This window comes from Rhinolophus sinicus, chromosome 14 (assembly GCF_057876585.1).
Source record: "Rhinolophus sinicus isolate RSI-liver-muscle chromosome 14, RSI-T2T, whole genome shotgun sequence".
In the NCBI taxonomy this organism is placed as follows: Eukaryota; Metazoa; Chordata; class Mammalia; order Chiroptera; family Rhinolophidae; genus Rhinolophus; species Rhinolophus sinicus.
Genome location: NC_142514.1, coordinates 33717086 through 33732274, shown reverse-complemented (window position 1 = coordinate 33732274; position 15189 = coordinate 33717086). Strand labels below are relative to the sequence as shown.

General features: G+C 46.0%; 1 protein-coding gene across 2 annotated transcripts in view; it reads left to right on the top strand.

The window, feature by feature from the left end:
- The window catches only part of TRABD2B (TraB domain containing 2B), a 232505-nt gene extending 218538 nt beyond the window's left edge, over positions 1–13967 (top strand). Inside the window, exon 7 of one of the 2 annotated variants that reach the window (XM_074334689.2) lies at positions 7579–13967. In XM_074334689.2, the coding sequence (XP_074190790.2) occupies positions 7579–7585 (7 nt within the window). In that variant the 3' untranslated portion in view covers positions 7586–13967. Of the gene's footprint in view, positions 1–1642; positions 3419–7578 lie in introns of those variants that run through there. The other variant, XM_074334688.2, reaches the window with a different exon arrangement.
- Positions 13968–15189: the final 1222 nt, after the last annotated feature.

Genomic DNA, 15189 nt, shown 5'->3' with positions numbered 1-15189 from the left:
AGCAGCGACTGTCGAGAGCCAGAAGTCCCCGGTGTGGGTTCACAGAGCAGGCTGGGGCCTGGGACTAGGGACCAAGACATGAGCCTCTACGGACAGCTTCTGGGAGCAAGCAGTCTCCTCCTTCCAATGAAACTTGAAAACACAAATTGTTTCCAAGACCTGCCTGGCTCCTGAAATTCACAGCAGCCCTTCACCCTTCACCCTTCACCCCACCCCCCCACAAAGGGTCTCCAGACTCAACCAAGGTCATAGGCTGGTGGTCAGGGGGCCTGGGAGCTGGCCCTAGTCTTGTCCCCAAGTAGTCCCTTCCCCCTCTCAGCCTCATTTTCCTCATCTCTATAATGGGAATAATAAAAATACTTCTGGTACAGGTTGCAATAAGGTTTTAATGAGATAGTGATGAAGATGGTGAAGGAGGAGGGTATTTCCTGAGCCCCGCCTCCCTGCACCTGATGCCATGCCTGGTCCCAGCAACGCAATGAAGTCACATGGTCCCAGGGATTTTCCTCTTTTGATGGTTGAGAGTGGGAGGGCATGGGCAGCACGACTGGGAATGCCTTGAAAACTGCCTGCAAAGTCCTCCTGCCTCACTCCCCCTGGAGCCCTACCTGAGCCAGACTCAAAGGCACAGACACCGGAAGCCTCCTTCCACCACCTCAGCAGGAGGGTGCCATCTGCCAGCTGCCACCAGGGGGCAGTGCTGCTTGGGCTGTGACCTAGAGCTCCAAACAGGTGACCTGAAGGAGAAAAGACTTGAATGTGGGAGCTGGAGGGGACCTGACTTGCCTTTGGGCTCAGCCCCTCATGGAACAGATAGGGTGCCCCCAAGGGTAAACTGGCCCAAGGCATCTTGGCACGTGCAGGGCAGAGGCAGAGCCCAGGTTTCTCAACTCACAGGGGCCTCTTCTGTCCTTAGTGACCTGTGGCTCATCTGAATACAGAGCATTGGGCCAAAGAGTCCAGTTCACCTCAGCTTCCCAAACCTTCCCCTCCCCAAACGTGAGCTTGTGGGGCCAGGCCCTATGCTCAGAACTGGGCATGTGTCTATTTATTTTTAAAAATTCATTCATTCAACAAAGAATTACTGTGCCCTGCGCTTAGAACTATGTCCTCCCTGCTCTCCCAGAACTTGCAGCAGGGGAGGCTGGACCAAGCAGCAGCAACACAATATGTGACAGTTCCCAGAGGGGCCGAGTGCCTTCCTCAAGGAATTAGAGTTGATATGGAATACACATTTGCTTCCTCCCTCCCTCCCTTCTTTCCTTCCTTTCCCATTAATCCTATTGCCCTGGTTCTCTGCAGTTTGCCCAGCCAATCTCCCAGCCATGAGTCCCCTTCAATTCCCCCAAACCCATGCTCCAGCCACAAAGAACTACTCAGGTTTCCTAAACAGACCCCACCCCCACCAATTTACTTACTCCAGCTATCAGCCTCCACTGTGTCCTCCACAGCTGATCGCCCATTCTCCCTATTTTGAAAATTGTCTTCCTGTTCTCCGAGGACTAGTTTTAATTCTTCTTCCTTGTAGAAGTCACCCTGGTCCCCCAGCCTCACACTTTACACCTCTTCTGAAGTCCCAGGCCATGCTTCATATGTATACAACCTTACAGTATAGTTTCCTTATGTCTTGTGTGCGTTACAGGCCATTGAGCCAGCTCCGACTCCTGGCGACCCTATGAATGAGTGACGTCCACAGTGTCCTGTCCTCAACAGCCCTGCTCAGTTCCTGGAGACTCACGGCTGTGGCTTCTTGATGGAGTCCACCCATCTCATATTTGGTCTTCCTCTTTCCCTGCTGCCTTCTGTTTTTTCCAGCATTATTGTCTTTTCCAAAGAACCCTGCCTTCTCACAATGTGCCCAAAATAGGACATCTTCAGTTTTGTCATTTTTGCCTTCAGTGATGCTTCAGGTTTAATTTGCTCTAGAATACACTGATTCATGTTTCTGGGGGTCCAGGGTATCTGCAGAGCTCTCCTCCAACTCCATATTTCAAGTAAATCCACTTTTTTTTCCCTATCAGCCTTCTTTACTGTCCAACTTTCAAATTCATACACAGTAATTAGAAATATAAGGGGGTATGTCTTATCATCCTTAAAAATAAAAAAAAGCAAAGCCTGTGTATGCAGAGACCAGGTCTTACTCAACTTTGCATCTCCTCAGTGAACAGAGACTTTAAAATAAAGGATGATGTGACTAATATCTAATTCATTAACTTTATGTCTGAGGAATAAGCACTGTCCAAGATTAGTATTACATTTTGTTTATCAAAAGCAAAACTAGAAGAAATGCAAACCTCTGGGTACAACACAGGTCTGAGTCTTCTATCTTGTATGCATGGTTTCTAAGAGAAAATCTCTAATACCTCCCTGGTGGTGAAGTGGTTAGCACTTGCTCTCACTGCTGTGACCCAGTCTAAGAGAAGACCTCTGAATCCATGTTTTTCAACAAGGATAGTATCATCACCCACGTGGTGTTTTGGAAATCTGGGGTGAGAGAGGGAGTTAGCTTTCACACATTTGTTGGGAGGGGGTTGTGATCGTGGGTCAGGGATATAGAGTCCCACACAAAGAATTATACCCCCATCCTGCACAATTTTTGCACGTCTTGCCAGATATTCATCAGGGGAGAAAAAAACACTTGTAGTTATCTGAGCCTAGAACCATTTTATGTAAACACAAAGATTTTTTCGTTTTGCTTTGTTGTTGTTGTTGTGGGGAGTTTTTGTTTGCTGTTTGTTTGTTTTTGCAAAGTTTCAACGCATCTTACAGGAATGCATTGATAGAAGAATGTGCTTTGTTCTATGTTGAACTTTACCAGTGTTGAACTTTACCAAGAGTTGTTCACCACTTCTGAAATAGCCAACACTGCTTATACATTTAAGGCATCGGAGGAAAACACCTGTTGTACCCTCTGTATTTTCACTATTACATTCGCTTTTGACTACTGCATTATTGTTATGCCCAAGCATTGACATACTAAACTATATAGTTTTTTGTCTGTTTTTTTATTGGGGAATATTGGGGAACAGTGTTTTTCTCCAGGACCCACCAGCTCCAAGTTGTTGCCCTTCAATCTAGTTGTGGAGGGCGCAGCTCAGTTCCAAGTCCAGTCACCATTTTCAATCTTAGTTGCAGAGGGCACAGCCAACAATCCCACATGGGAATTGAACTGGCAACCTTGTTGTTCAAAGACCCCGCTCTAACCAACTTAACCAACTGAGCCATCCGGCTGCCCCTCTGGAAGCTCAGCAGCAGCTCATTGTCTTCAATCTAGTTGTGGAGGACGCTGCTCAACGACCAGAGTGGGAATCGAACCAGCAATCCTGTTGTTCAGAGCTCATGCTCTAACGAACTGAGCCATCTGGCCACCCCCATATTGTTTTATCATCAACTCTTTTCCTTGATTTCTTTTTTCTTATAGTTAGAGCATAAAATTAATTTTTTCAATTATATGTATAAGTGTGTTATACTGCCCAGAAATTTAATTTCAGTGTAGAAAGTGGCATTATAAAATATGTGTAATAAAATGGGACGTTGGACCTGAAAGGGTTGAAAGCCTCTGCTCTACATGTTTCTCTCAACTACATATGAGAAATGAAAAGTCCTTAGGCTCTGGAGAGAAAATCCTTTTGTCCTATTTTCTACCCCAGCCTTTTCTGCGTGGTTTCCTGAAAGAGAGTATTAGCAGCTTTTCAGGGCTAGGGAGGTCGTGTGACATATGCAGAGCTACAGGACTGGGCCCAGTACTTACTGCTTCTCTTTCCTTGGGCATGCCCCTTCCCCCTCAGTCTTATCTGCCTCATCTAGGAAACGGAGATAAGGATAACTTTCTTTATGGGGTGTCGTGGTAGTTGACTGAGACAACTGATCAGAAGTGCTTCATATCTGTAAAGGCTACATCAGTGCCATTATTATGGTTGTTGGAAGAGAAAGAAGCATGTGCCTTGAGTTTTCGCAATCCCTCAACTTTCACTCAGGGACACCAAGTGGTGTAAGTGGCTAATTCAAGCCCCAAACTGGGTTCCAGTCCTGCTTTGCCACTGACTTCATGACTAACGCTAGGCCAACGACAGCTCCTTTCTGAGGGTCAGTTTCCCCAGTTGAAAAAACAAACGTGGAAATTAGAGCAGATGAGCTTTAAAGAGTGTTCTAGCATTGACAGGCTGGAATATCAAGATCTTTCTCTACCCTCCACCCTCTTAACTCAGCTCCCAAGCTTTGCAAATACCTCCTCTAAAAAGTGAGCTCACATTAAATGCTAAAGCTCACTAAATTGCTGCTACATTGAGCCCAGCAGCTTGACTGTCTTTTAAAGGGGCCACTTGACTTCTCCAGCACATGGGGAGAAGCTCCAGCTCCATGTTAGAAGTGTTCCAAACACATTCAAGCAGAGCCTATCTTTAAACAAAGGCCCAAAGGTACATGTATGGTTGTGGACAACAGGCTCAGGGGGTGGTTTGGAATGGGAGACAGGGAGAACCATCACGGGAGTGTGGGATGTAGACAGGATGGGAGCCACCAGGAAGAGTTCCCCAAAAAGGTGGGTATGCACCTCCAGTGGCAATGTAAATGTCAGGGAAGGAGGGCACAGAAAGACGTGCTAGAGGAGGCATGTGGGGCCAGGCAAAGGACATTAGTTAGAAAGTGGTCTTAGGGGACATGGGGCTGAGGGAAGAAAGTAGTCTGGAGCAGGACTTGGAAATCCAGACTGTGGATTTTGGAATTGATCAATGACTGTCACTAAAAGTCTTTTATTCAAGAAGATGGAAAAAATCTTGTCTCTCTGGGACACTGAGGCTCCTAAGGAATGCAGGGGGTGGTAGCTGAGCCAGGGAACTCAGGAGGCATGGAGGGCTGAGCCAACTCTCACAGCGGGCCTGGGCGCGTCTGCCAGAGCAGGAAAGAGCAACAAACACAGGCGGGACAGGTCCGGATCGGGCACGAAGCCCTGGCTGAAGGACCCCTAAATCTCCACACTGGACCTCAGCACCCTTGTGGGCCACCTGCTGGTTGCCAGCTCAGACCCGTGTTAGAATTTCCTCCAGGGAACTAATCATTCACCATCCCTTGAAGCATTCCTGGTCCCATGCTTCACAGGGACTCTGGCCAATGAGAAGAGGTGCTTGCCTGCTGTGGTTTATGCTCCACGAGGCTGCTCCCTCCTTCTCGGAGACAGCTGCCCAGCCTGCTGCTCTGGCTCCAATATAGCATTTCCCTTTCAGCTTTTGAATTTCAAAGCAAACCTGAGGCTGACTGCAAACAGATGGATGGGGTCATAAAAATCCCCCAAGGGGGGAGCAAAGAGACTCAAGGTTGTAAAAGAGAGGCTCTTTGGAAGAACACATTCCTGCACCCATGCTGGGTCCCTGCCTCTCTGGGCACCTGCTCGCTCTTTGCTGAAAACACACCAAACGTTGTCTTCTTCACCGTCACCTATCCCGATTCTACCTTGCTGTCAAGTCTCAGCACCAGCCCTAGATTTTCCAGGCAGCCTTCTGTTACTGCCTCTCCCAGGCTTTACACCTCCTAGCCACCACATTGCTTTTGCATCTGAGATCCTGGGGTACGAACTCCCAGTGTCCCTTCACCAGTGGCTACCACATCCGAGTACAATTGGCATTGCTGGCAACTTCTACATATCTTACTTCTCGATATAGATTTGAGGCTTCAGATCAGAAAACACCTTCCCCCTCAGGACTAGCCCAGTGTTGGACACCAGGTAGATGCTGAAAAAATGCTAACTGGATGCTTTTCATGAAAATGCAACTTTATACGGCTTAAATAATAGTAGACAGAAAGTGGATGGAGTCCATATTACCTCGAAACAGCTGCCATGGGGTTTAGTTATTACGCAACACAGGAAGGGTTATTCTGCTGAGCAGTGGGGGATCCATTTCCAGGGTTCCCACCAAACAGGAAGTGACTTCACTCAAAGGGTTGCTCTATTATGCCCATAGAGGGCAGAGGAACTCTTGGCAGTGGGAACAAAGAGACAGGACAAAGAGCAGGTTAGGAGAGTAAAATGAGTGGTAGAACATGTGCAGGGGTTGGAATCAGATAGACTGGGGGTCAAATCCAAGTTCTGCTATTTACAAGCCATTTGACCCTGTGCAAAGGACTCAACCTCTCTGAGTCCCAGTTTTGTTATCTGTAAATGGGAATGATAATAATACCTATCCTGCAGGATTGTTGTGAGGCGTGAATAAGATAAGTGATGCTCAAGATATGCTAAGAATTATTATGAAAGAAAGCCCTGTAGGCCAGACAAGTGTCAGGAGGAAGCCACACCTGGATTAGCGAGAAGAACAGATATCCAGTTTGGGTTGGAGGAAGTGCAGTCTCCTTATGAACGCACATATAATTGCTCCCATTTATTGAGAACTTGCTGTATGCCATCAGGCATATAAAGAACAACTCAATCTTTACAACATCCTTGCGCGTAAAGACCATTGTCCCTGCTTTACGTTGAGGAAACTGAGATTCCGAGAGGTTAGAAGATTTGCCCATGGTCACCAGCCAATGTTCAACTCCAGAACCTGCACACTTAACCACTTTTCTATACTTAAGATAAAAGCTAAACATTTGAGACAAAGAAACTAAAGTATAACACTATGTTACTTGGAACTTTTCCTGGTGTCTGCAAGTCATAGCTGAGGCTCCAAAGCTAAAAACAACGTGTCCTAATTCAGAAGGAAGCCAGACCACCCCTGCAGGACTTGCTGAGGGATAGCAAAACTGGCTCAGCACCCCATATACAGCCCCCCCCCCCAACCAACAAACCTGTGGGGAAGACTGAGGTCAGAGGATCCTCAGGGGGGCGGAGGGAGGCAATGAGGTGTGGACAAGCAGAGCAGAAGCTGTGAGGGAGTTAGAAGATTCTAGCTGCGTTTTCTAGATGGCTTTGCCACATCAGGGAGGAACTTGGTGGCTCTGGGGGGGGAAAAACCCACATAAGTTCCTAACCGGAGAAAGAGCCAGCATTTGGACACCTGCCACACTGAACGCACTGATGTCCTATTTTCCTTCATCTCACCTCCCCATCCAGCCTCGCAGGAGCCAGTAGCAGCCTCCAGCAAAGGGAAGAGGTTCTAGGGCTTACCCTGAGCGGGGAAGGGGAAACAAACACTTTGAATTTGATGAGAAATTTAGATTGATTTTGATCATATGAGAGATTTTAATACAGGAAAAGGAGATTCTTTGACTCCCTGATAGTGACAGGGAAAGCCATTGGATCTACATAAGCCGTCATCCAGGGATGGAGAGGCACCATAGCCAGTGGAAGGTAGGGGTTGGGGAAAAAAAGGAAAGTTCTGTCTTCTTTGTCCCCCACTGAATCCAAGCAGATTAATCAGAAACCAGGCCCGTGTGATGGTCACACAAACAGCATCAGGCAGGACAAGGTGAAAAAGAATCCAAATCAGAGCACCCGGGGTGTTCTGCCCTCAATAGTTCTTACCAGTTCATTTGTGAGGAGCATGGGGGGCCCATCTCAGAAGTCACTGATATGGCACTTCAGCACCATTCAGTACAATTATGATTGCACTAACTGTATAGTAAACTGTGTCATTTTCATTCTAGGTTATGACTCAAACACTCCCAAACTGAAAGTCCAAGGCATATATATGAGTACGCCTGCAGACTTTGTGTGGCTATGACTGAATGACTGAATACACCATCAGCAGCATCCATATTCCGGAGTCCAGAGAAAACCAAGTCATCCCATGGTAAAGTCCAGTATCAACCGTTCATCGACACCTACTCTCTCAGCACCCTCATTTTCCTGGTGTTCCCAGGCTGCACGTAATTCTCTTACACACTCCGCAATAGCCCTGAGAAGTCAGTGTTACTAGCCCTGTTTTATAGACCCAGACACTAAGGTTTGGGAAGATGAGGAACACTTTTCCCTGGACCTCACAGCTAGGAAGTGAATGCAAGAATGAGAAGTAAGGCCCACGTGACTCCAACTCTCTTTTTCAGCTACTCTAAGCCAGAGCCCCAGCGCCTGTCTTTTAGAGCCTAGAACTCTGCCCTCTACTGATCTAGTCACTCCCAGCGCCCAGCCGAACCCCATATTTCAGAGAAGCCTCTGGGATTCCCCAGCAGAATCCTGCTTCTCCTGAGACCCCCATCACACTACACTACCTGCCCTCATCCAGCTCCTGCCAGTCTGACTTATATAACCACATTTATAGGGAGCCAGATTCTTTTTATTATTATTATTATTGGGAAATATTGGAGAACAGTGTGTTTTTTTCCCAGGGTGCATCAGCTCCAAGTCATTGTCCTTCAGTCTAGTTGTGGAGGGTGCAGCTCACTGGCCCATGTGGGAATCAAACCGGCAACCCTGTTGTTCAGAGCTCGTGCTCTAACCAACGGAGCCATCCGGCCGCCCCAGATTCTGTTTTTTCAAATGGCTCTCTCAGTCCTCTTCTTCATACTCACCCCCTTGGTGACCTCAGCTGGTGGCATAATTTTAAATACTCTGTGATGAGTCCCAAAGGTACACCCCAGCCCAGCTTCTGCTCTGACATCCAGCCACCACCAGGACCTTGCACTTGGCTGTCAGAAAGCATTTCCAAGTTTCCGTATTCAAAACCTTGTCCCTCAGAGCAGACACTGTGAAGTCAGTCTTGATTGTTCTCCTCATCTCCTACATCCTTTCTATCCTGTTACTTCTACCATCAGGGTATATACAGAAATGGACCACTCTCACCTCCACTGCCACTACCCCGGGCTGAACCACCCTCATCTCTCCAGCCTCCCAACTGGTTTCCCTATCGCTACCACCCCCAGCCCATAATCCATAACATCATGTGGTCCTTTTTAATGTAGATCAGATGGTGGCAGGCCCGTGCTCAGAACCCCTAGTGCTTTCCCATCAGACTTAGAAGGAAATCACCAATGCTAACCATGGCCCATCAGGCCCTCTCTGATCCCGGGGCCGCTCTGACATCATTACCTCTTCTCCTTGCTTACTCTATGCCACTCATTTTGGTCTCCTTATCATTCCTTGGATAACCCTAGTATCTTTAAGTGTTAGGACTTCGCACATTCTGTTCCTTCTTCCCAGAATGCTCTTCCCCTAGATTTGGCTGACTTCCTCTCACCTTCTTCACACCTCTCCTTAAATGTCACCTTCTTAGAGGCCTTCCCTGGCCATCCCGTATAAAATATTGCCCCATGCCTTAACTTATATTAGTGTTCTTCATATCATGATTTACTACCTGATATTATGTGCCTGGGGACCAATCACCAACTCCAATAGACCTGGAACCTAAGCTGCTTGTGCCTCATGCCTTCTCTGCACATTCACTGACTGCTCCATCTCCACTGTCTGGCTCAGAAATTATTTGTGGCGTGAATGTTGAAAAGTTCTGTTTGCAGTGATATTACGGTTACATATTTTAACGAGATTGTATGATTATAGGTAATTTGGAGGCCTGGTCCCCAGGCCTTAATTCAGGGATTGACCCATTGGGCAGATCTCAGAGTCATGCTGTGTCAGTCCCTGGCTGGACCCATGGATAGGTAACACATGCTCCTCAGGATATGACTGGAATCTGAAGTAAAGAATTTTCTTTCTGGCCCTGTGCGAAGCCCTCACATGAGAGCTCCCTCAACTTCCAGCTACCATACTTACATACCCCCGTACCCCCATCCTATCCTTATTCCCACTTGCTTCACTTGAGGCTCTGCCTTGCCCCCCATCCAAGCCGTTCTTGCACCTGGACTTCAGAGCGTCTCCCCTCCCAACTTCACAGAAATTCACATTTCTTTTCTCTCAATAGTTCCCTCTCATGAGCACCAATATTTAAGTATGTTTAAATCTTTTGCATCTTAAAAATAAAATCCTCTCATTGGCACAACATCCCCTTTCAGCTGCCAGCTAATTTCCCTTCTCCCCTTCTGTTGTCATCAGATTTCTTAGCTATAAGTAACAGAAACCAGCTATTGCTGATTTCCTTAGAAAATGGAACTGATAAAATGGACATTGAAACATGTGTCCACAAAAAGACTTGTACACAACTGTTCGTAGTAGCCTTATTCACAGTCGCCCCAAACTGAACACAACTTGAATATTCAGAATCAGGTGAGTATATGGATACGTCGTGGTATATCAAGTAGAGTAGAACACTACTCAGCAGCAACAAGGCATGAACTACTGACAAATACTCTGAATATGAACAATATTAAGTAGAAGAAAAGAAGCCAGACACAAAAATATTGATGGAATTTATATACAATTCAAGAAGAGGTAAAGATAATCTATAGATATAAAAGCAAGTGGTTCCTTGGGACCAGAGGTGGTGGGGCAACTGACCACAAAGGAGACAAGGAAACGTGGGGGGATGATTAACGTGTGTTACATCGTGATTAGAATAGTGGTTACATGTGCATATACATTTTTCAAAACTCATTGAACTATACCACCAGTTCATTTTGAGTACCTAAACTATACCTAAGTTGATTTTTAAAGTTACACATATGTAGATGAATAGAAAGAGAGAGAGAGAGAGAGAGAGAGAGAGAGAGAGAGAGAGAGAGAAATATTTGGTTGGCTTACAAAATTGCCAGTAAGATGGAGAGACTAGTTTCCGTCTGCTTCTATAACCACCACCACTGCTCTTTCTTTTGGTGCCGTGGTGCGCCCCACCTACACACCCATCCCTAGCCTGCTGGCCCTGCTGGCCCGAACACTCTTCCTTTACAAGCGCCATTGCTCTCAGGAAACATCCCTCCAAGTCCTTCCTCGGTGCTTCACTAACTCCTGATTCAAGTGATGCTTCTGATTGACAAGCCCTGTCCTGTGCTCATCCCAGCTCAAGGCCACCTGGGAAGACAAGTATCTGGCACCTTCCTCGTCCCAGTGGGAGGTAACCTCTGCTTCTTAGCAATATTCATAGGTAGGGAGTTCCCCAAACATAGGGAGGTAAAGCAGTTACTGGGCAACCAAAAGGAATGACAGGTGTCTACGCCTATACCTCCCACAAACTTCTCAAAAGAGTTATCTATACCAGCTACCTCTGTTCCACCTCCCACTCTCTCTTCCTCCACTGCCATCTGGCTTATACAGCCCCCATCACTCTCCCAAACATGGTTTGCTAAGGTCACCAATGGCCTCCCTTTGCTAAAAATAACAGGTATGCATTCCCTCCTTCTTGAAACACTATCTTCTACAAGCTTCGGGGTTACACCTTCCCCCGACTTTCCTCCAATTCTTCCTGTTTTGTCTGCTTTGCAAAATCATCCTCTTTTTCAGCCTTTAAATGTTGGAGTTCCTCAAGGCTCAGACAAAAGGCCTCTTCTCTGCTCCATTCTGATCTCTTGGCTCACATTTATCTCCCTGGCCCAGACATTTTCTCCAAGGTTCAGATCTATTAGATGTCTCTAAGGCAACAAGTCAAGTCACTTTCTTCCATTCTGAACCAACCGAAAGAAAGACCTGTGAATCATATAGGTGCAAATAAAAACAGCAACTTCAGCACTGGTGAATCTGGATTGGAAATTCTGCTGGGACATGTAGCCACAATCCTTCCTGAAACTTATCTCAACTCAAGTCCTCAGGGTGAGCCACCCAGGGGAGAATTTGGGTCAGCTGAGCAAATACAATGCTGTAGAATCACATCTTTACACCCACTGAGCCACAACAGTGGAAGCAAAGAAGGTCTGGCCTCCAGACACCCTCTAGAAGCAGGTGGGCCCTGCCCCATGTGCTTTCCACATGAAAGGGGAAGCAGAGCGGAACACACCATGCCTGTAGACGGGTAGAGTCCAACGAGAAAGAAAAGGCAGCAGGGTCACACCTGGTCACTGCAATCTCAGTCACAAATAAGTCACTTTCCATCCTTACGAGGGAGGAAGCAAAGAAGGCGGAAGCTTCTCTTCCTGACTCTTCTGAAAGGGTGGGGGTGCCTGTTCCAAGTAAAGGTGGGAACACCAGGAAGAGAGAATGGCTGTCTCTACAAAAGTGTCCAAAATGAAACACATGATTTCTTCCCCCAAACTTCGTAATCTTCCAAGATTCACAGTCTCGGAGATAGCACCAATATCCCTCCAGGTGCCAGTATCAGGAGTCGAACAATAAGGGTCATCTTACTCACTGACCATGTTTTGTCAACTTTATCCCTCGATATTTTGGACTCATCCATCCCCCTCCATTTGGACTCATCCATCCCCTTCCATTTCTATAGTCACTACCTAGCTGAAGCAACTCAATTCGTTACTGTGTATCCTCTCAACCAGTCTCCCTGTGTCTATTTAATCCCTCAACCCATTTTCACACTTGAACCAGAGTAATCGCCAAAAGCAACTCTGAGCATGTCACTTACCTTACATTATACCCTTCAGCCCCTTTCCATGCTCTTGGGATAAAAACCAAAATCTCTGGTGTGAATAAGGTGCTGTACAGACAGGACCTATCCCCTCTCTAGCTTCATCTCCCACCCTCTGTCTCCCTCTCCCGTTTGCCCTTGAGTCTCCTTTCAGTTCCTTAAATATGCCTTATCTTCTCTTGCCACAGGCCTCTGCACCTGTTCTCTCTGCCCAGAATGCCCCCTCTACCTCCTCTCTCCCTTGTTCACTCTTGGCTACCTTCAAATCTCACCTCAAGTACCTTCCACAGGGCAATCACCTCTAACAATTCTCCCCTCCCTCCCAAACCAGGTCACCTCCTTAATCATGGCCTTCATCGGTCCTCATTCCTTTCTTCAGGGCCCATCTCAACTGTGCCACTATTTATTCATGTGTGGGTTAATCAATGTTGGTCATTCTCACTTTTCATATGCAACATGGTCTCTCCCCTTTCTCTCTGTGTTATTGGTTCCCTCTTCTTCCCTCCCCTCCTATCCTCCCCTCTCCTTCTCTCCAGTCCACTAGTCCTTTTTTTTTTTTTTTGCTTTTCTCCCTTCCTTTTTCCCTCCCACAGTCCTGACAGCTTTGCCAAAATTCCTCAGCCCCAAACTTTTGCAGCCACAGTGCCACCTAGAGTCCATTAGTGACATGGGCCAACGCAACCCTAGAGCAGTTGACCGCTGTCCAACCCAACCTAACTCGGCCTTGGCCAACTCTGCCGCGTGTTCTGGGCACATCTTTGCATCCTCACGTCTCATTCTCCTAGCTTTGAGGCATCACCATTTTCCCAACCCCCTAAGTGCCTAGTGGAGACCTTAAGATAGAAAACTACAGCATGCAGGTCTATGGATGTGATTCAAAGTGGTCGCTTTCTCTAACGTTTGTTTTCACTGTCTTTCCCTTCCTCTCTCCAGCTCTGTTTCTCTCTACTCAATGCTAGCTATAATTTCACTTGATATTACAATACTGCAAAGAGTTCACGAACAACAGCCACATTTAAGGGCCCACGCAGAGCTCTTCTACCAGGGGAACTTGTGGCACCACTGAGGGGACAGTGTGAATGGAAGCAAGTCTTTCACTTATTCTCAACTACCATTTCTCCTTCTTCTCTGAAAATACAGCCTTCAGTCTGGAAGTTTGGACCAGGTCCCTTAAAATTTGTTCCAGTAATTTCACCATGTGTACAGAGCCTTATGTTCAAGGATTCTCGGTGCATCATTGTATATAATGACCAATATGTAGAAACAACCTACTTGCCTGACAATGGAAGGCTGGCTGAGTAAATTGTGGCACATCGCCTGGTCTGAACAGAACACAGCCCTAAAAGTAATGCACATCAATACTTATCATGATGTGAACACATACTAATAAGCTATTTGTAGGTTACAGTTTGTATAGGATGTATCACCTCAACTATGTACAATGAAGATACATGTGAGGAAAGATGATGAAAGAACACTCTCAAATATTCTTAGTGGTTGTTCTGGGAGACGTTTTTCCTTTTCTCTGTTTCTTAAATCTTTGCACAAAGCTTGGTTTTTTATTTATCCTGAGGTACTAGCATAAATCCCCAAATTATCAGAATAACATGAAACAAAAGAAAAATGAAAAAAAAGAGTAAATCTGAATAAAAATGTTTCTCTGAATAGTCTATAAAATACCTCATTGAGACTGGGGAGTGTCTGGACTGTTTCTTCTCCACAGAGCAGTCCTCTGGGGTCCTCTGAGAGCCACTGGGTTTGAGGTTGAACAACACAAACAAGTCTGCCCATTGCCATGGGCTCAGCCAGCATCTCCTGGGTGCTTAGCAACAGGAAACATATCCTGGGTGGTTGGTTCTTAGTGTCAGGGAACATATCTCAGCCACCGGGCCTGCCATCGAGCCCCACACCCTATCGGGAAGAACAAAGCAGACACAGGAGACAATAGGGTGGAAGCTGTGACCCCGAGATAAACTCCCAATGGGTCAAAGATTTGAATGTAAAAACTGGAAGTATTATAAGAAGCATAGAAGGAGAATGATTTTATAATCTCAGAATTGGAATGGCCTTGCTAAGTATGATAAAACTGAGAAGCCATAAACGAAGGAAATTGATGAATTAGACGATACAAAAATATAAATTTTATTCATGGCAAAAATACTCAATAGAAGTATCAATAGGATTTTTTGGAACAGCACACACTCCAAAGTGCATATGGAAAAGTAAGATGCAAAAATATTCATAACACAATACTGAAAGGCAAATAACGAACTGGGAAAAATACTTTCAACTCATATCACAGGCAAAAGTAAATATCCTTTAAAATATAAGCTCGGCAAATCAATTACAGAGATCAGCACTTCATCTCACCCTCCAAAATGAGCAAAGGATATAAAACAAATAATTCCCCCAAAAAGGATATACATAGATAGCTCTTAAACATATGAAAAGATACTCACAATTATAGTTAAAGAAATGCAAATTAAGACTTCCCTAAGATCTTTTCTTCATCTACCAGACTGGTCATGATCAAAAAGTTTGATAATGTACTCTGTTGCCAAAGATACAGGGAAGGCAACAGCCCACAGTGCTGGGGTGGGGAGGGGTGGATGTAAACTGGTTGAACTCCCTTAGATGGCCGTTTGGCAACATCAAAGTCCATCTGCACTTACCCTGTGTCCCAGCAACTCCACCTCTAGGAGTTTATTCTGCAGATGCAATTATACACATGCATGCATGTACAGAGAATCATTGTAGCATCATGTGTCATAGTAAAGATGTAGAAACAAACTAAATGTCAATCAATGGGGGATGGTTAAACATACTGAGATACCTTGATCAATGCTATTCTCTGGGA